The 20627-nt window shown below is 38.3% G+C and overlaps 1 protein-coding gene across 5 annotated transcripts in view; it reads right to left on the reverse strand.

Annotated features, from left to right (window-relative positions):
* Positions 1-20627, reverse strand: part of NR2C2 (nuclear receptor subfamily 2 group C member 2) — a 38548-nt gene continuing 17921 nt past the window's right edge. For 4 of the 5 annotated variants that reach the window (XM_030501249.1, XM_030501246.1, XM_030501245.1 and 1 more), the window contains 8 exons: positions 19195-19288; positions 18639-18772; positions 16826-17003; positions 15694-15815; positions 15048-15187; positions 11278-11415; positions 9636-9741; positions 1-7478 (listed from right to left, as the gene is read on the reverse strand). In XM_030501249.1, coding sequence (XP_030357109.1) covers positions 7304-7478; positions 9636-9741; positions 11278-11415; positions 15048-15187; positions 15694-15815; positions 16826-17003; positions 18639-18772; positions 19195-19288 — 1087 coding nt within the window. In that variant the 3' untranslated portion in view covers positions 1-7303. The remainder of the gene's footprint in view (positions 7479-9635; positions 9742-11277; positions 11416-15047; positions 15188-15693; positions 15816-16825; positions 17004-18638; positions 18773-19194; positions 19289-20627) is intronic. The other variant, XM_030501248.1, reaches the window with a different exon arrangement.

A 20627-nucleotide genomic window follows, 5' to 3' on the forward strand; every position in this document is an offset into this window, starting at 1 on the left:
GGTAGTAGTATTAAGCCACAACAATGTAATGCCACATTTAAACAGCATTTAATAAAATGCATAAGCTAAATCATGCACCGCAATACTCTATATACAAACACAACAATGCAAATCCCTCTTCATGACTGAAGACATTGATAAGATAGATACAAAATTCAGATTAAAAAAGAACATGCTGTTATTTTTGAATGCTGTCGCACATAATGCTGATTTCACAAAAGAAGCTGTGAGAAATTAACAACTCCTGAAAGATTTTCAACTTCAAATACAGTAACATAAACAATAGTTTTCTAGATTATAATGAAGAGAGACTTCCAGAAAATATCCCAAGGAATTAGATGATTCCTTTTACAAAAACTGCTATTCTTGTAGGAGCTCAGAACTCCCCGGTATGCCAAGTAGACACAACACATACACAATGTGCAGGTTGTCAGTTAGGAAGCTGAACACGGGCTTGCGATGTATTTTGAAGTACAGAGTAATTATTAAAAAGATTCCCACATTCATTGTTGACTCCATGTGTGAGAAGGTAACATGAATGCTCTGCAAGTGACATGTTTCCTTCTCAAAAAACATCCTTTTAATTTGAAATGTCTTCAGACCTGCTTTCAACCCACAATCATTGAAAGGTTTTTAAAATGGACCTGTGCCTTGCTATCACTTTTCTAGGATGATCACAAAAACGCACGAGAAGCCGGTTATTCCAGGGTGTTAGAGACCCAGCAGGAGATGTGCTTCTCAACGTTTTGCTCTCTGTGATCAAACACAGAAAGCTAATTTCAAATTCCACAGTTTCCACAGAGCATTACAACAGAGCCTCTGTTGCCACTTACAGGTGAGTGCATTTTGTCCTTCAGAATACAAACAATTCAAAAGTGTGTATAAAAAAGTTCACAATTTTTAAAATATGCTCCTTTCTAAGTTCTCAATTGATCTTTTAAAGCAGATTAAATCCTGATCAAAAATCCAACTGGCTTCCTAATCTTTAAAAAATGTTTTCTGCAGTTCAGTGATGTTAATAGGACATTCAGGTTCCATTCAGCCATTAAAGAAGAAAGCAACATTCGAACAGCACTGATTGTCAAGACACCAATGAAGGACCATCTGTCACAGGAATTCCTGCCATTAATTTAAATAATTTTCCTGCTGAAAATCTCAATAATAAGGTTTGAAATGTTAGAATGGATATTTTACCATTTTTTCTATATTTGGAACAAAAGTTTACAAACACATACTAAAAGATAAGCAAGAAACAGGAAACATTCTTAGCACTTTCCAGAGCAAAGGCTTTACAGGCAGAGGGCCTGACTCTCAAAGAGGTTTGTGTTTTACCTTAAGCACGCAAGAAGCTCACATTGTTTTAATTGGGTGTCTGCTCATCTGCCCGAGTCTTTGACACATTGAACATGGCAATAAATGCCCAGAAAATTCCTCTTCACCTTTTTAATACAACAGAAACAAGACTTGGTGAATTACTCCCCTACGTGGTCTGTGAAATGCTTTTTTAAAGAAACAAAGTTAATAGAATTGCTTTACAGAAGGTTTCCTTTGTAACTTAAGTCATCAGAAGGTCAAAGGAACAAGAGCTACTTGTATTTTGATAATTGAAATGTTTGAATACTCCCTATGAGTAATTATTGCAAGTCTGATTTCACAAATGCTGCATGTGCCCACCTCCCATGCAAAGAATGGAAATCTCATACATACACTGCAAGATCTACAGAGATGAGAGTGTCAGGAAAGGACAGAACATGAACACGGACATAAGTCCGATAACTAAATGAACTAACCAGCCTTGTTCAGTTTAAGCTAGACAATAAAGAGAATAACTCTGGAAAGTGAATATACAATTGAAATGCATCGTGAAAATCTTGATGCTTGCTAAGACAGAAACTAACTGCAATTTAATTACCGCTGCAACAGAACTGTCATTGTTTCACTGAACAGAGGACAGAATCTGTGTTTTAACGGTTTGGTTTCACATTATCATTATGGCCTCATGAGTATTTTTTAAACAGCATCCATTGCATCCTGTTCTGTGTGCTACAGCTCAGTGATAAGGTGCAGCTTGGTTTTCTTCCAATTAGCCACTTCTGAAGACTTAAAAATAATCAATCTCTTCCAAGTGTCACTGCAAAATAAAACTTCTACAAAAAGTCTCTCAGAAGGCTGCAATGCAATGAGTATGGATCGGAAACAGGGAGGGCTTTTTTTATCACTGTAGTTATATATTTATATTATATGTTCTATTAACTATTTACTGGCAGACTTCTACACCTCAAATAAAAAAGGTAAAAGGAGTAACAGAAAAGCCAGAAATTCATGGAATATATTTGCCACTTCGTGAACAGAAAATCCTAAAATCAGTCTGAGTTTAGAAAAACGTGCAAATCTCTGAAATGCAGGAGGATTCACCTGCTTAAGCGAGGCTCAGTTTAGGCTAAGAAATAAAAACTAGGAAGCTCTGGATTAGCAAATGAATTAAAAGCTTTAACAGAATGGTATGAATAAATGGCTACATATCTGTACATATATACATACACTACACACAATCTATACACTGTACATAATATTTAGACAGGTATAAACATATACATTCATACACACATACATACAACTATGTACATATGCATTAGCTGCTCAAGTGAGGTTTAGAATTCAACATGCAGAAATGCACAGTGGTGGGAGGCACAAATAAAGAGCTGTAAAACTCATCAAATCCTTTAAAAAGAAGGAAGACAGGCATGAATTTAACAATGATAAGCCATTTCCAAAGCATTCATGTAACTTGGAGGATAAAACAGGTTGTTGAGATATTACAATGGCATTATCTGTGATGAACTTACTTATATGACTTCACAACATAAAGCTCAGTAACCATCTTATGATTCTATGAATAAGGTAATTCAGGGGTTTGGTGTTTTCCAAGTCCAGTATGTATTTAGACTTAGAAGCATTTAAACTTTAGGAAGAATTTCACTTTAACCTGCAACCATCAGGATAAATAATGTTCTTTTTTTTTCCACATATATTTTCCCATATAAGTGCTGATAACATTGACTGCAGCAGAAGCAGAGCTGTAGCATTATCTAACAAGAGGGGTTATGGCATTTTTCATCAAACAATAAGCTTGAACTTAGTTCGGGAGAATTTACTGTTAAAATGCCTCAGCAACTTTAGGATCAGAAGGTGCAAAAAGTAAATGTTTTCATTTTCTGCCCTTTCCCATACCCTCTTGGGAATCTTTCATATAAGGCTGTTTTCAAACTAATTTGTGTCACTCAGTATGCAGTAGACGCTGGCAGTTTGTCCTTCCTCTCTCTGCCCCTTACTCTCCTCTGTAGGGTGAACATGGCCTTCATTTTGTTGATTCTCCATGGACATCTGGAGGCATTAGGACTGCAGATGTTGTGTACTGGTCTCACAGCAGGCCTATGCTTACCATCAGAGCAAACCACTGCAGCAGCTCTTCTGTTGTGGATATGGCAAGCGTGGTAGACCACTGGGACAGGTAGGTTTGCCACAACCTTCTTGTTTGCCTGGTATTTCTCCTTTTTTCTATTATGGGCAAGAGTAGAGGCAAAAGAACCAAGCTACCCTACTTGTAACCAAAGGGAGGGATTTCAAATAGAAATCAACATTCAAAGTGTTTTTCTTTTCAGGATCAGGTACGTATTTGCTGGTGCACTTGTGTGTGGCTGACTGACCTGCCAGTCCTACTGCTCACACAACCCAAGTCAAAGAGAGCTTGCCTGGTGCTGTTAATGCAGAAAGCTGCTTTGATCCCTGCTGCTTTGGCAGTATCTGCAGCCTGATAATTTCCAGTTTCCTTTTCCTGGCTAAACTGTATTCCTGATAACCGTGCTACTCATGCTATTTGGTGCTTTTTAAAATTATCCTTACTAACTAAATTGTAGGTAATCAAGGAGAATCCTAACTATCCTCTTAATGTTAGTGAGCAGGGAAATGTTCTGGTATCTTCAGCATCTTGGATGACTCATTCAGGAAATCTGTGAAAGTCCTGTGTGCTACACACAATGAAAACACTCAAGTTTTTTTACAGTCTCTGCCAAAGAAGGAACAGTCAGGATACTGGTTTTCACCTGGAAACTTCATCCCTGACTTGCTTTTCCCTATCGCACCTCAGAATATGCCCTTTGCCAAAGGGTACTGCAGTGGTAAGGGGAGCCACCTGTATTGAGCACAGCAACCTCCAGTCAGTGCTATTCCCGGGAGGCATTATGGCTGCCCTGCGTGCCAAGGGCTTCAGACTGATGGCAGAAAGGGGCGCGGTAAATGGTACCAACTACTCGGTGGTGACCAACAACAGTTTCTTGCCCCAGGGTGCTCCGATTCAGCCTCCTTAATAATCGGACATTTTAAGGCAGCTGAAACAAAGGCCTGTATGATTTGTATGAGCTCTTTGAAGAATCTCTCTTGGAGATTTTTTTTTTTTCTTTTTCTACCAGTTTCATGCCAGAGAACTCCACTGGCACAGGAGCATTGTATCCGATTTAAAGCAGTGTTAACAGGCAGAGAAAGATGACTGTTGCACATGGCCTTAGTTCTGTGTTTCTTTAGTCCACTGTAAGTAAATTAAAGGAAGAAAAGTAGTAAAGCTTCTTGCCCTTGTCACAAATGCAATAAAAATCATTATTATTATAAAGCTAACCCAGAATGCTCCTACACAGTTCTTGATCAGTGTTCTTTTTACCTACAAGATTCAAATCCAGTTCCTTCTCAAAAGAGAGTAGGAAAAAAATTGAAGCACATGGAGAATGGCCGTTACTGTCTCCTTATTGCTCCCTGCATGCCCCAGTTTCAGTCAGCACAGAATTCTAACATTTGTGTGAACCAATTATTACCAGTACACACATGTACTGAACTTCAGATAGATCTAATCAGATAGTTTATATTTCTACTGAGTTAAAGTATTTTCATTTCAAGAGCAGCAGGAACAGGACCTCGAAAATTCTGGAGAGTGAATTTTAGGCACTAAATAGAGCTTCAGTGAGATGTCACTTTTCTTAGAATCACTTTCAGACTGTGAACCTTTGCTTCCGAGCTCTGTAAACACAAGTTTGGCATTGAAATCTGGCCTTTATGAAAACAAGCTATTTCCATACTTAAAAATGAAGAAATAGTTTTCAATAATTGTTACAATAATAAACACCCTCTCCTGTCCCATATTCATAAGCAAAAATTTGCACTTGCAAAGAAGAAACAAAATGAAACTCATCTTAAAGTAAAGCTCGGAAGATGAGCTTGTTACATCTGCCAGTTACGGGCAGGGGGGACGAAACAAACCTCAGAACAAAAAAAAAGTGCTGAACTAGATTTTTGTCACATAAAAGTGCACAAGTAGAAAATGCCTCTTTCATGCAAATAATTCAGCTGATGAGTGCAGCTGATGAGCCAGGAGCAGATACAGGTATTAACTGCCATGACAAAACCAAACTTTGTTTAAAATATTTAATGCAAATAATCATAATAAATAATACTAAACTGAAAGCAGTGCTAGCAGCTAATAGCCAATATGGAAAATGTGTGGATGGCTCATCCCTCTAGACAAAAAATAGTTAATAGTTAATTTTATAACTCCGTGGAATATCAGTCATTAACTGCAGTGGTGCATGACTGAACGTAAACACTATTTCAGTTTCAAACTAAGCCACTGTCATGGTTTAAGCCCAGCCGGTAACTCAGAACCACGCAGCCGCTCGCTCACTTACCCCCCTTCTTCCTCCCCCCGGTTCCTGGAGGGATGGGGAGGAGAATGCAAAGAATGTAACTCCCACAGGTTGAGATAAGAGCAGTCCAGTAACTAAGGTATAACACAAAACCACTACTGCTACCACCAGTGATAATAATTATAAGGGAAATAACAAAGGGAGAGGATACAATTGCTCAGCACCCACCAACCGATACCCAGCCCGACCCGAGCAGCGATCTGGGCCTGCCGGGTAACTCCCCCCGGTTTATATACTGGGCATGACGTGCTGTGGTATGGAATACCCCTTTGGCCAGTTTGGGTCAGGTGTCCTGTCTCTGCTTCCTCCCGGCTTCTTGTGCCCCTCCTCCCTGGCAGAGCATGAGAAAGTCCTTGATCGGAGTAAACATTACTTATCAACAACTAAAAACATCCTTGTGTTATCAGCCTTGTTCCCAGGCTGAAAGTCAGAAACACAGCACTGCACCAGCTACCAAGAAAAGAGAAAAAATTTCTGCTACAGCTGAACCCAGGACAGCCACAGGAAAGCTGAGAGCACTGCAAAACTGGGAGTGCTCAGTCAGGGGAGGGGGGCCAGAAATAAGAGAGCTTTGTAATGTAATGGTAGCCAGAGGTTCTACACATTTCAGATTTTAAACTGGATGGATGATGAGGGTGTTTAGGAGTACAGAGGAGTAAATTTGGAAATACAAAGAGCATACTCAAAGACATCACACAGCTCTACTTGAAAATGGCTGTTCTCCCAGTTAATGACCGATTCCCCCCGCAGAATACCATTTGACATAACTGTGTTGGTCTGAATAGAAACTTTAAAGAACTTGAATATTTCATCGTTACTGTGGCAAGAAACACACTTTTTTCTCCTAGTTCGGGTAACTCCTGTAGCACGTAATAGTCACTATGACTGCATCATACTGTGCATTACAGCTGTGCTAACAGTTTCATATAATGTGGATATCTGAGTTCAGAATCCTTGTCACTATCTCCTGCATAACATAAGAGCAAGTGATTTTTTTTGTAGAATAAATGATTGTCTCCTGTAGCATTCTACATTTTCACTGAAATCACTGGCATTCTGACTAAAGACATACGCAGGTTTTTTCCATACTCATAAGCAGGATGTTGATGATGTCGCTTTGACAAGAAGTGATTACAAAGTGCTAATATTATACCCTGGCATTTATTAGATATTAATTCCAAGGATACTTTTAAATATATACATACTGTTCTTTTTACTTTTAAAGTAATTTTACTACTAATCTCTGATATTATAAAACTCTCTTTAACCACCAATAATTTCTAAATACAAAGCACGTGAAAAGTATGTTCAGTAATCTATAGCCTTTTAAATGAAAGGCATCAAAAATATTCCTTGTGGCAGAAAAGGTCCTATAGCAGGTCTTTAAATAGCTGCTTAAATGTTGTCAATGTCAGCAAACAGACAAGGAGAAACCTGACAGGAAACTGGTAACAAGTTGGAAATAGTTGTACATACCAAAATGCTATTCTTTAACTTCGTAATTCTATGTTTTTATGAAAACTACTTTGATCCATCTCATTGCGTTGTTCCCACTACGCAGACGTGCCAGTTATTTGACCATTATATTCTGCTGTTTCCATTTTAAGAATGTAGGGGATTATGCTGTCAATGGGAACATTTCCAATGAGACCAGTAAAAAACAGTTCCTCAGTAATGCTAGAGTTCATCAGGCGAAGTGCTGGCAGGCGAACTAGAATCCGGGCTAGCCTGAAAAAGAAGTTCAGTGGATTATAAATACATGTAATACTAGTTTCAAATACTTTGTGGCTGAAGAGCTGGATCTGCTTTTATTATTACCATAACTCATGAATGGGAGTAAAGAGGCAATTAAAGCTAATCGGGCTATCATAAAAAGAACGGTTACTTTTCTATCCTGCAAGTGAAATGAAAGCCGCCATCTTTCTCTGTGGTTTTCCAATGAAAAGGACATTAATGGCCTTTGCAGATACAGTGTGTATGTACAGACACACAGTCCTGGTCTGCTTTTGAAACTCCCAGCTCTGGAAGCACTTCATAGTTCAGGACAATGCTGAGACTAATAATATTCATACTGACTGGGTGAGAACATTTGCACAAAATTTTAGAAGTAAAATCTAATTAGAATTAAACCATAAGCAGAGGAGTCCTCAGTTGCTCAGCAAATTAATGCCAAAGCAGATAGCAAGCATGGGACTGGATATGCATAAAAGAAAACAAGAGAATCTGCTTCTGATGAGAAAAGGAATTTGCAGGGATGTGTTGTTACTCATACATATTGCCAAATGCTGTGGGGTCTTATGTACCAGGATGTTAACAGAGATCCAGTATAATGAAGTGATTGTATCGATTTGCTGGACTGTCAATGCATTTGCAATTTAGGACAGTAATGAAAGTGTATCTGCTGTGTTTATATGGCAGATGTTTATCACAAATGCCAAAATAAATACTTTTCCTGAACCACAGCCATGTAATAGCAAACCTTAGGCAGCACTGAACACAGGCCTCTGGAAAATGCTTGAATATCTGTGGAGGAAATATAGGGTCCATTCTGCTAATACACCATATATTATAAACTTCATTGCAAAATTGCAAAAAGATTCAAGCTATGCTGCTGGTTTTGTGAAAATTTAACACTTGTGCTTCTCTCTCAATTTGTGCCAGCATTCAGTTGCTCAGAAATAATCACATTTGTACTATAAACTTATTTACGGGTGAGCATGGAGTTACAGACAGTATCAATTAAAATACAGGACATCATTTGTGAAATGTCCTGTATTGGAAAACTCTGATTCTCTTCCTTGAGCCACTATTAACAGAAGTATATGGAGCAAATTCTGTATTTCTTTTTATGGCAGGTATCCAGCTCTCACACATCAAACCAGAATAATTAATTGTACACAGAAGAAGAATGTGGGATTTGAGGATATTTCTGAAGTAAAGAATCCCATCTTCACTACACCTAACTGGGAATCTTGATGCCCTTTCTGTTGCCCAGAGAATGTTAACTCTGTAAATCGAGTGCAGAAACCAGTCTCCGAGATGAGAGCTTTTTTTGTCTGTCTTTTTTTAAGGTTACACTCACCTCAGACCTTTCTTAAACGTATGGGATTGTGCTTCTTTACGTGGGGATACTTTTCACAGTAAAAGAGAATACGTTCTAGGATACACTGCTAGACAGAAGTTAGAATTTCCTTTGTAGTGCAGAGAATCATTATGTTGGTGAAATTTAAAATAGCTTTGATGGAGACTATTAGAAATAGGATAATCATTTCTAGCAAGTAAGAAAAGGGAACAGTTAAGACATGAAAAAAACCAAGATACTTTTAAATAGAAGTCCTTGGAAATTTCAAAAAAATCAAAGGAGAAAATAAGTAGGATGTGGGAATGTCTTATAAACAGAAGCTTAAGACTTGGTTATTGTTCCCCACATGTAATCTTTATTTTTCCAAGGTTTAAAAACTGACAGTTCTAATACTTTTCTGCATATGTAACTTGCCAAAGGGCAATAATAACCTTTAATTATATCAAAGCCTCTTTGACAACTAACTTGAAAAAGGGGGCAGCTTGAACTGAAGAAGTTTGAGGCAGTTATTCTTGAGACTTCTCTTTACTTTTCTAAACACAGCAATGAGACTCTATCGCAAAAAAAAAACAACCCAGCAAAGTAGTCAAGTTTCATTTCCATGGAAGAAGCGAGGCAGCTATTCTTGCTTCTAGTTAGTTGTACACAAGCCTGCATGCTTTTGTGAACAAGGTTCTAGCTCTTTCTCATTAGCAGTCGAAGAACAGATGTCAAAAAGACAATTTTTACATCAATGATGTTATTTGGTACTTTTGTCAGCTACGGCCCACAACATTACTTTGGGTACTATAGACAATAAATACCTATAAGTATCTTCTGGATAGGTTTTTTGTACATAGTCCTGTAATTCCATCTGTGCCTTCTCCTGGAATTTTTCTATTTGGGTTGAACTGGTCAGACCAGGGTGATCTAAAGAAACAAAACATTTCTGTATGTCGATTGTTTCCCTATACATTATGAAATATATGTAGTTATAAGATTCTTGCATTGAATTTTATTTAAGTATTTTCCTTGTATTGTGATGTTTAACGTGTTAGCTCTATAAAGGAAACCACTCAGTTGAACATTTGCTTCCTGGCTTCAGAATCAGCTTGCTCATTTTTCTCTCTATAGCTGTGCATATACACAAGAAAGTGGAAAGAGATTAAGCCTGTAGGTATGTACCAGGCAGTGACACTCCTCGTTTATGTTTCTAACCTTGCTGTTTTAAATACGTTGCCTCGGATTTTGACTATCTACGCTGACTGAGCAGTATCTTGGGTTGTTTTGTTGACAGATCAATTTGCTAACCTTCCTGAGTCTGTCTTATGTTTTAATTCTTTCTGGCTTAGCTCCTCAAAGACAGCCACATGATCAGAAGATCCCAGAAAACACCACATACCTGACTATGCCCAAGTATCTTCAGTGTTGTGTTCAAACTGCTCTTCCCTTGAATGGGGCAGAGCTAGCTTGAGTTTGGAGAGCTTCTTGCTCCTCCGCCTTAAATAAAAACCCTAATAAACCCAACCCTAATGGTACAATCTGCAAAAAAGTTTCAAAAGCAAATTTCAGGACAGCAATACCTTCTTATTAAAGCAAGCTGTAAGCTTTATTGCAAAGAGAAAAAGAATATCGACTAAAGAAACCCCACCAACCCAAAAAACCTCTAACCCCTGACAAGAAGACACTCCTTTCCTTTGTATTTTGTTAAATTCAAAGTGGTACACACCTTTGAATGAAAGTAAATAATTTACATTTCTGAGCAAGAATTTCCCTTTCACTCAGTTCTAAATTAACCTTTGTATGTCCTAGGAAAATTTCGCCCCCTTTGCTAAACATACTGTCACTTCCCATTTCTTTAATGTCCCTGCCTTATCATTCCAGAAAATCCCAAGTGTTGTCTTTGAGTAAATCCTCTTATCTCATAAACATATAGATCATGCTTTAGTATTCTGCTGTCATTTGTTTGGGTAACAAATGGAGGACAACCTGTTTACATTTAGTTTTGGAGATGTTGTGGAAGTTCCATATAAAATACAGTTGTATTTCTGCTCCTATTTCAGCCATCCCTCTTAGAAGTGTATTAAAAAATATTGAAATTGAAGCTAATTTCTTTTCATCACTGTGAGAATGTATTTCCTCTAATCCTTCCTGCCATTTACTTTGCTAATATTGCTAGTACACATCCCAGATAACTTACTACTTGTAGATTCTCAGCTGAAGGTAGTTGAGAGTCTCGTCTTCTAAAGTGGGTGTACAGGAAACACCCGATATATTGGAACTGTAAATAACATGGATGTGTTGCTCCAAAGTTATTTTTAAAACACACACTGTTTGTGATAAATCGTTATGGAACAACCATTTTACTTGCAGTTTGACAGATCAGACTCACAGCAAGACATTAGTCTCATTAGAAATATTGCTAAAACATTAACATATGAATGTTGATGTTACTAAATACCTTACCAGGGCTAAAGAGGACTATAGCTTTAAGGTATGCATATTCATATCCATCAATATCAAGCTTGGCCATGCTGTTACAGAACTCCTGAAGTTTCCAGATGTGTTCCATGACTTGTTTTATTCTGTCTCCAGAAAGTTTATCTACAAAAAAGATATTGCTTTCTATGTCATGTGAGCTCAAGTACATCTGATATATCAACCAATATCCTTTTATAAAACAAGTGACATTTTACAGCATTTTGTGTCATTTGCTATCTTAAAACCACTCAACATGTAAGGATGACCTGAATGATTATGGAATTAAAAGATTTACAAAGCTGAGTCAGGCATAGGGCTGGTGAAAATAATGGTAACTCCTTTGCATGATTTTGGCGGTACAGCATAATCTGCAACACGAGTCTAATTGCAGAGATGCACTGTTCTGAGCAGAGACTCAAATTACGGTGAATGATTCTACAAATGGCTAGAGTGATTCTGGGAAACAGAAGCACAAAACAAATGCTATCATGCAATCCTAATTTGAAATTCAAACATGAAGAATAAAAGCATAATCTACATGCCTAAAATTCATTAACTGTGATACAAGTGTTTAGTTACTCAAGATGGATCAAGATACATGTCATGTAATGTTTTTATTTCTGTAGTAAGTGAGAAATAATAGTGCAGAAATACTCTGGAAAAGTCAACTTGAATTCCAGAGTTTCCAAATAGCTTCATCACTACTAATACACTTCCTAGATAAAGTTCTGAAATTTCTTCACTTTGTTTTGAAATTTAAAGTTATAATACACACTATGATAATTTTGCAAAATAGATAAATAAAACAAGTCATCAAGAACTCATGATAAAACAGATCCTCCTCTCCTCGCGGCCGGGCTCGGGAGCACACTATGACTGCAAGTATGGCTTGAAGAACAAATGTCATTTTTTCGTTCTTGAGACATGGGAACCAAAGTGGAGCCAGCTTAAGGCTGGAATAGCCTCATCACTTCCTCCTCCACAAACCCTCCACCTGGGGTGTAGGTGGAATAGACGACTCTGAGATGATTAAAAGCCTAATTTTGCGCAGAACATACAATGTGCATGTTTCCCTATTGCTCTTTTAAACTCTTGCCTCTCTCTCCATGCAGGAGAGGAGCATCAGTTTGTTTTATTTTGAGGGCTGTACAGGCTCTCATATATTAAAAAAAAACCCCAAACACACACAAACTCCCAAACCAAGCCCCCCATATTCATTATGAAAGCATATTATCAATTTAAGAATCAATTTTCTAATTTGCTTTATCATAGTGAAGTCAATAAAGTAGATTAAACCCAATGTCCTTTACTGGGACTGAAGGGTATTTTTTTCTATTATCTACTTTTGCACATTTTATAGTTCTACAATCAAGTCTTACTCTCCTCAGTAAAAGCTTATCTTCCAATTTTTGCTGTGTGCACAATAATGGCACCACCAAAATCATCAAACAAATCAGTACCCAATAGTATTCTGTAACTATTTTTAACTCGCATTTAAATTTAAGCTAGCTTTCCTGTAATATGCTGTGTTTGCAGAGTTTAAAGCTGCTAGTGTTGTTTTTTCCCTCCTATTAAAAATGGAATGTTATTTTCATGTAATCAGTCATATTGCTTGGGAGCATCTTTGAAGAGAAAAGAATGAAAAAACCAACTATAAGAGGTTGTCATGCATTCCAGATATAGTCATCATTATCAACAGGCCAACACTGAATTAAAAAATAAAATCACATAAGTCTTAAAAGAGTGTCAAGAAAATAGGTTGTTTAATGCTTCAGAGGGTACTTCAGAATACATTAGTCATTACTGCACTACAGCAGTATCCAAAACTATTATACCTGCAAGAATATTCTTGTTGCTCACACCATCGCATCCAACTGGGGAACAAGCCAGGTCCACCAGAGCAGTGACAGATGTTCATTAGCTGCCTCCCAAAATGAGAACCAGAAGGCCAACCACCTCAAGGGTGTGTATGACCACAGTGGATCCTCTTGCACCCCTCCTGGGAAACCTGTGTGCTCAATAACCTCTCTGAATTGCCTGTACACCAACGCACGCAGAATGGGGAATAAACAGGAAGAATTAGAGATGTGTACGGTCACAGGGCCATGATCTCATGGGAATTGCAGAGACATGGTGGAATAGCTCGCATGACTGGAATGCTGTCATAGATGGCTACATAGTACTTAGGAAAGACAGGCCAGCAAGGCAAGGTGGTGGAGTTGCTCTCTATGTAAGAAAGCAACTGGCGTTACTGAGCTCTGCCTCGGGGTGGATGAAGAGCAAGTTGAGAGCTTAGGGGTAAGAATTAAGGGGCAGGCTAAAATGGGTGACGCTACTGTAGGTGCCTACTACAGGCCACCTACTTAGGAAGTTGATGAGGCCTTGTGCAGACAGGTGGAATGAGCCTCACAGTCACAGGCTCTGGTTCTCATGGGGGACTTCAATCTCCCTGGTATCTGCTGGAAAGACAACACAGCTAAGTACACATAGTCCACGAGGTTCCTGCAAACCACTGATGATAATGTTATAACACAGGTGATGGAGAAGTCAACCAGGAGAGGTGTGCTGCTGGACCTTGTACTAAGAAAGAAAGAAGGACTGGTTGGGGATATGAAGGTTGGGGGCAGCCTTGGCTGCAGTGACCATGAGATGGTGAAGTTCAGGACCCTGTGTGGAGGAAGCAGGGCAATAAGTAGGATTACAACCCTGGACTTCAGGAAAGCTAACTGTGGCCTCTTCAAGGACCAACTTGGAGGAATACTATGGGTTAGGGCTATAGAAAGTAGGGGAGTTCCAGAGAGCTAGTTAATATTTAAGCATCACTTCCTCCAAGCTCAAGATAGGTGCATCCTGTGAGTAACAAATCAAGCAAAGGGGGCAGGAGACCTGCATGGATGAGCAAGGAACTTCTGGCAGAAATCCTTCAGAAGGAAATCTATGGAATGTGGAAAAAGGGACAGGCCACTTGGGAGGAATACAGGAATGTTGTCAGAGTATTCATGGATGTGACAAGGAAGACTAACATCCATCTGGAATTAAATCTGGGAAGGGATGTCAAGGACAACAAGAAAGGCTTCTTCAAGTACCTCAGTAGCAAAAGGAAGACCAGGGAAAATGTGGGACCGCTGCTGAATGAGGTGAGTGCCCTGGTGATAGAGGATACAGAGAAGGCGGAGTTACTGAATGCTGTCTTTGCTTTAGTCTTTACTGCCAAGGCCAGCCCTCAGGAATCACAGACCCTGGAGGCAAGACAGAAAGTCTGTAGAAAGGAAGACCTTCTCTTGGTCACAGAGGATTGGAGATCATTTAGGCAAACTTGAGACCCACAAATCCATGGGCCCTGATGGAATGCACCCATGACTGCTGGGGAAGCTAGCAGATGTTATTGCAAAGCCACTCTCCATCATCTTTGAAAGGTCATGGAGAACAGGAGAGGTGTCTGGGGACTGGAGGAAAGCACATGTCACTCCAGTCTTCAAAAAAGGCAAGAATGAAAACCCAGGAAGCCTCAGGAAACCCAGGAAGGAGACAAGTCAGCCTCACCTCCATCCCTGGAAAGGTGATGGAACAGCTCAACAGAAGTTGTAGATCATCAGAGGAAATGTAATGACGCAAGAGAAGGCTTCTCCTTCCCCTGGATCCTGGGGAACAATTCTGCCACCAATTAGGAAACACATCATGAGACATGTTATACAAATGTCCCTCTCGTGTTGACAGGACTGAACATGTGTAAGAATCACACACTGAAAACATACCTTCCTGTATGCTGTTCTGGAGATGGTTGACAATAGCTGCCAGGATGGTAGACAGACTCATCACCTGTGCACACTGTGCCAGGCCTAAGGTAAACAGCTCATTCCAGCAGGCGCGTACGAGACTTGTATTGCAGTCCTGCCTACAAACAACATCAAACAACTGTAGGTAGTTTTCATATCAGGTTGGTGCTACCCCATGTGTAATTATGTTAATAACAACAATTAATAATAAGGATTAATGTATTGCAAACCACTTTACTGAAAGGCATATATTAGCATATCACAAGTATTTCAAAATGCAAAAAGCAGAGATAGTCCAACTACAGGAAACCATTTCAGGTTATCTGTAAAATGGGGCTCACCAGTTCTTTACCAAGATATATTTCTACAAATTAAATGCTTGCTTTTGATTCAGCTTTAGGTTCTGTAATTGCAGTAACATCAAATACTGTAGTTATCCTCTCCTCTGCTATCTTCCATTTTAGTCTTCAAAAAGAAGAATATTGCACAGTCTTCACACATTTTAAAGAATTCATTAGAATTAAACCTTATAATAATTTAAAAAATCAAAATAGCTGAAAAGTGTTCAGATCAGTGCTTAAAATTCATTAGAAAGCAAACCACTCAATGGAATATGTACATTTACCCAAGAGCTTGAAATGCAGGTATGGACCTAGCCCAGTGCATAGAGAGGAAAAGTAGTCGTGATGCTGACTCACAGATGTAGTGTACATTAAGGTACTCCGGCATTGGACTGGGCATTGTCAGCTGCAAAAAATGACAGTACAGCACAATATATACTGTTCAGACATAAACCCATTTTGATTATCGAGAAGTAAGAAGTGAAAACATTCAAACTACTCTCACAGTCTGTCAGATAAGCAACTGTGTGACAAGAAACTGTCACAGGAAAACTGTATAACTAACTCACTACTACTGGCAAGGAATACAAAATGGGAATAGAAGACAAGAAATTATGTGGGAGAGTGCTCAAAGGTTTACTTTTAAAATGTTTTCATATTATTTTAATAACAAATGTGTACATCTCATTGCTCTGTGAAGCGTTGGCCCATTTCACAGTGCTGTAAAACATCCTTTACAACTTTTTAAAAAGAAGCAAAATAAAATCTAAAATCTAAGTATCTCAAATGGGAAAGTCATGTAATAGGAATCTACAATCACAAAACACCATTAATGGCAATAAGCAGATTATGACAAAAGTTTGCCTACATTCAGTATTATGTATTTCAGTAATGATCTTATCTCTTGAAACAGTGCAATTTTATTACAGTGAGATGAGCACCTGTGTTTTTTCTCACACATTGTTTATCAACATGTGTGTGTTTGTATTCAGCTGAAGCTGAAGCATTGCTAAAATGCAAGACCTTTTTCAGTGGTCTAACCAGAGCTAGATCTAAGAAGGCACTGTAACCTCTGTTTATATGAGGAGCCTTTTAGATGAAAGTTTTACACTACCTAGAATTACAAATGAATTAAGCAAGACATCAGGGATGAAATGGAAAGTGATTATCAACAGCTCTGGAAAGTGAAATGACTTTTAAAGCATCCTCCTGTCTATGAAAAGGTCTTATGAAATAACACCTATCCTCTTTAGATACAGCATGCAAGAGTGAAAATTGTATTAAAAGCTTTGTAGCAACAGATGTTACCTTAGATTATATTGCCAAAATTAAATGTAAGAAATAAGAAAACAGTGAATTAATTTTGGGTTATGTCTTAAGTGTTAGTTTGTTTAGTAAGACATTTAAAGCATGTACCTTAAACGTGACATGTGTATCTGTAAGTAGAGGTCCTTCTACTTCAATAATTGGTGTTGACTGATCTCTACTGATTACATGAATATTCCCTCCTCCTGTAGGATCCATCCCATCTGCCAAGTTATGAGCTGCTGTACCATCTGTGGTATTAAGTGCTTTAGCCAAAGTGTCAAATGCCCTGAAGAAAAAAAAAGTAATAAACAATGAAAGAGTGCTTCCTTTTACCTTTGTAGTACCCGAAACTAACTGAGAGCAGTGGTCAAAATAAGCGCTATAAAGCATTCCCACCAAGAGGTAACCTATACAGGAACTGTTTATGCTAAGACAAGGTCAGACTTTTCATTACAGCCTGGCCCCTCTGTACTGTGTGGACATGAAAAAAATGAATAGATCTGCCCACATATAGCTGGTAAGAAATGTCCCCTGTAAGGGGGGAACTTTTTACTACCGTAAATCCTGCTCTGAATGTTTTATGCTTATATTTGTATTAGTAAAGCAGTCTCTTGCACTTGCCATTCACTATCCCCTCCTTCTCACTTGGAATGTTTAACTGATTAAATGAGGATTCTAGACCAGATGCACGCAGGAGAACACCCTGCAATCCCTGTCCTTGATGTCCAATTTCTTGGAAGAGTGGAGAGTAGAGTGGTTCTCTTCTATGTAACATGCCTGAATTTCCTTTCCCTTAAGATGAGGTGTGGCCAGACACTCCTGATCTCACAGTACACACAGAGCCTTAGAAACCTTATGACAGTAACATAGGAGAGACTGGTCCCTGGACAACTTTATACTCAAACCATAGCTGGGCCATTGCTGAAATAAAGCAGTGTACATTCCCTTCTTACGGTAACAAGAGGTTAGATTTAAAGAAGAATTTTGTGCTCCAGTTTCATACCAGTGGACAGTATTATGGCATAGTGCTGTTTTGCCAATATTTTTGTAAAGATGTTTTGGGGAGAGGTTTTTGGAATTTTTTTTTTCTGCTTTAAAGAAAGAGTTCCAAGTGGCTGTAACTCCAAGCTGCAGTGTCAGGGATTTGTAAATACCCGTTCACTTACTTGAAGAGTTTAAACAAAAGACTTAAGAGCCTGAAGTTAGGCTCCTCTTAAAAAACCTTCTACTTGAGAAACAATGGACAGTTTTGAGGCCAAGTATTTTTCTTGTTTCACTATACTGCAGATCTATGTTGTCCTTCAAACGCCCTCAGGAAAAAAAAAAACCCTACTGTAAAAATCTCAATCTCTGCTGAAAATATTAAGATTCCATGTTCCTTTTTCCCATTTTACTCATTAATAAAGATGACTTCAAGCTTTTTCTAAATAAAAAAAAAAAAAACAAAACACCCAAAAAACTTTATTCATCTTGGTTTAACTACATTCTCCCTACATTACCAGCAGGTATTACGGCAGCACAATCTCAAAAAGAAATCTGCAGTAATACAGACCCCTAAAGAGCAGGGCTAAGGGCATAAGTATTGTGTGGGAGAAGCTTCCATGTCACAAGCCTATCAAATAAAACAGTACTGAAGTGTTGCTATTCCCAGAGTCTCTCAAGGTCACAAATTAGTCATTTCTTATTTTTCCGAGTATGAGATCTGCTTTAGCGCCAGAACATGACCTTGATAATGCAGGGGACAGTTTTTCAAAAGAGGACAACAGCCAAACCTGGGTTTCTAAAGAACTGGTTTTATGTTTCAAAGTAGGGGGCAATCTCTACTGTGGTTAGTGTCACAGTGCTCATTTACTTCAATGAACGTAAGTATGCACCATACAAAATACAAATTGCTAAATAAGATGCAAATGTAAATGCATACCGTGTAATCTCACTTGCAGATTGCTCTTCTTGTTGAACTTCAGAAGTATCTCCATTATTTAGTGACTCACTGAGATTAGCAAGAGATGTTACAACATTTGCTAATGTTCCTAAAGCACCCTGGCTTGTTTCACCCTAAAAAGGAAGAACCATATTAGTACATCAAAGTTATAGGTAATGTATCATACATAAATTTTGCCCATTTTTAATCTTTCTGTTCTTTTTCCTTTATGTACCTTTTCTTTCCCCCTGAACACCTAAAGGAAGAACAATTGCTCACAATGATCTTTAAATCCTTTTATAATCATCAATCCTAGCCTCAGCTGACATATCATGTGGGGAACTACCTGCGGCTGACCTTCTGCAGAAATACTCCCATGAAAAGAAAACCTGTTCCTGTTAATCAGCTGATTCCTCCCTTTGTACAGATCTTCACACTTATCTCAACTTTATCTTCTCAAGAGCAAGAATTATTTGTCTCTATGTACACAGCTAAAATAATCCATCATCTGAACAAATTAATATATATGTTTGGAACTTAACTGAAAGAATAATACCTTGGAGTCAGCAGCTAGGAGGACTGTACCATCATCCCTGATCAAAGGCTGCTGAATATTCACAAGCATTCCTGGATCAAGAAGACCTGATGACCTGTTCAAAAGCGTAAGGCATCTGACAGTCAATAGCATTTTACATTAATAACAAGAATATGTAACAACCTATGTCAGAATAAAAGGGATTACCAAGTTTTTTTAATTTAACAATTTAATGAAACTCAGAGTTTATTCATCCGGACTTAAGTCTTTCTGAAACAGTTTCCAAAAAGAAGCTTGAAAGACAAAGACTAGAATATGTTTCCCTTTCCTGTGCAAAAGCAATGACAACTTCCCAAATAGATATCCTCTCATTTGCTTGTTAAGAAAGAAGTTATGCTGACATAAAAAGTTATGTTAAGAAAATGTATTTTATATTCCAAGATATAGTCATAAACAGTCATGTAATCAAGGTCTGCATAAAATCTCTGCTGTCATTACTTCTGCTGCTTTTTGACCAAATATCCTTTCCCATTGCTCTATTTAATTTAGGGATAGAGAGGGAAGTCTTTGCAATCACCAAGGATAAGTTTATTTGTTACTCATATAATTCTCCAAGTCTGCAGAACTCAATACAAATGCAGGCACGGCAGGTTCAGGCTGCAGGGAGTTTATAGTTTAAGGGGTGTGACACTAACAACTAACATTGTGAACTACCGTGGGCAGTAAATTATCATGTGTTATGTGAATATGAATCCTACACAAATAACAGAGTCACACTTAATGTCTCTAATATTGTTCATAGGACTGCAAGGGATCTGTAGCACAAGGGAACCTCAAGGAAGCAAATGTGTCTGTGAGCAGTACTTTTGAACAATCTGACTTGCAAACAAGAACACTGAAAAACAGTTCTCCGAGAAATTTGCAGCCCAATCTTTCTAACGGCAGTGTCATTTGTTCAACAAAAGATATATATATAAACCAAACTAAATATATATATATAAAAACTGAATATTGAGATCTCGTATCTTCAGGTGGCTATTATCCACTCATAAACTACAGTTTCTAAACCATGGTATTTAACCTCAAATTCTTTTTTATTCTAGTCAGAAAAAGACAAATCTTACCTCTGTTTATTATGATCTGTATTTCCACAACCACTGCCTATGGAGCAGAGGAACTGTCTTGGAATATCTTCTATATAGTAAAATGAAGCGGCTGTTACTGAAATTGGTCTCTTGGGACCTGAATCTCAAGAGTCAGCCACTGCAGCCTGTATTTTAGATCTTTAGGAGAAGGCAGACCAAGTCTGCCATTTGCAGAACTGATTTCAGAGCAGTGCTAACCTGAATGCATCACAGAGTAAACCTACATGCTTTTTGCTTGAGTATCACATATCTGCCGTGCCTGTGCTTCGACCTGGCTGGCTAAGAGCCAGCTCTGAACTAAAAACCACC

This window comes from Strigops habroptila, chromosome 11 (genome assembly GCF_004027225.2).
Source record: "Strigops habroptila isolate Jane chromosome 11, bStrHab1.2.pri, whole genome shotgun sequence".
Taxonomy (NCBI): Eukaryota; Metazoa; Chordata; class Aves; order Psittaciformes; family Psittacidae; genus Strigops; species Strigops habroptila.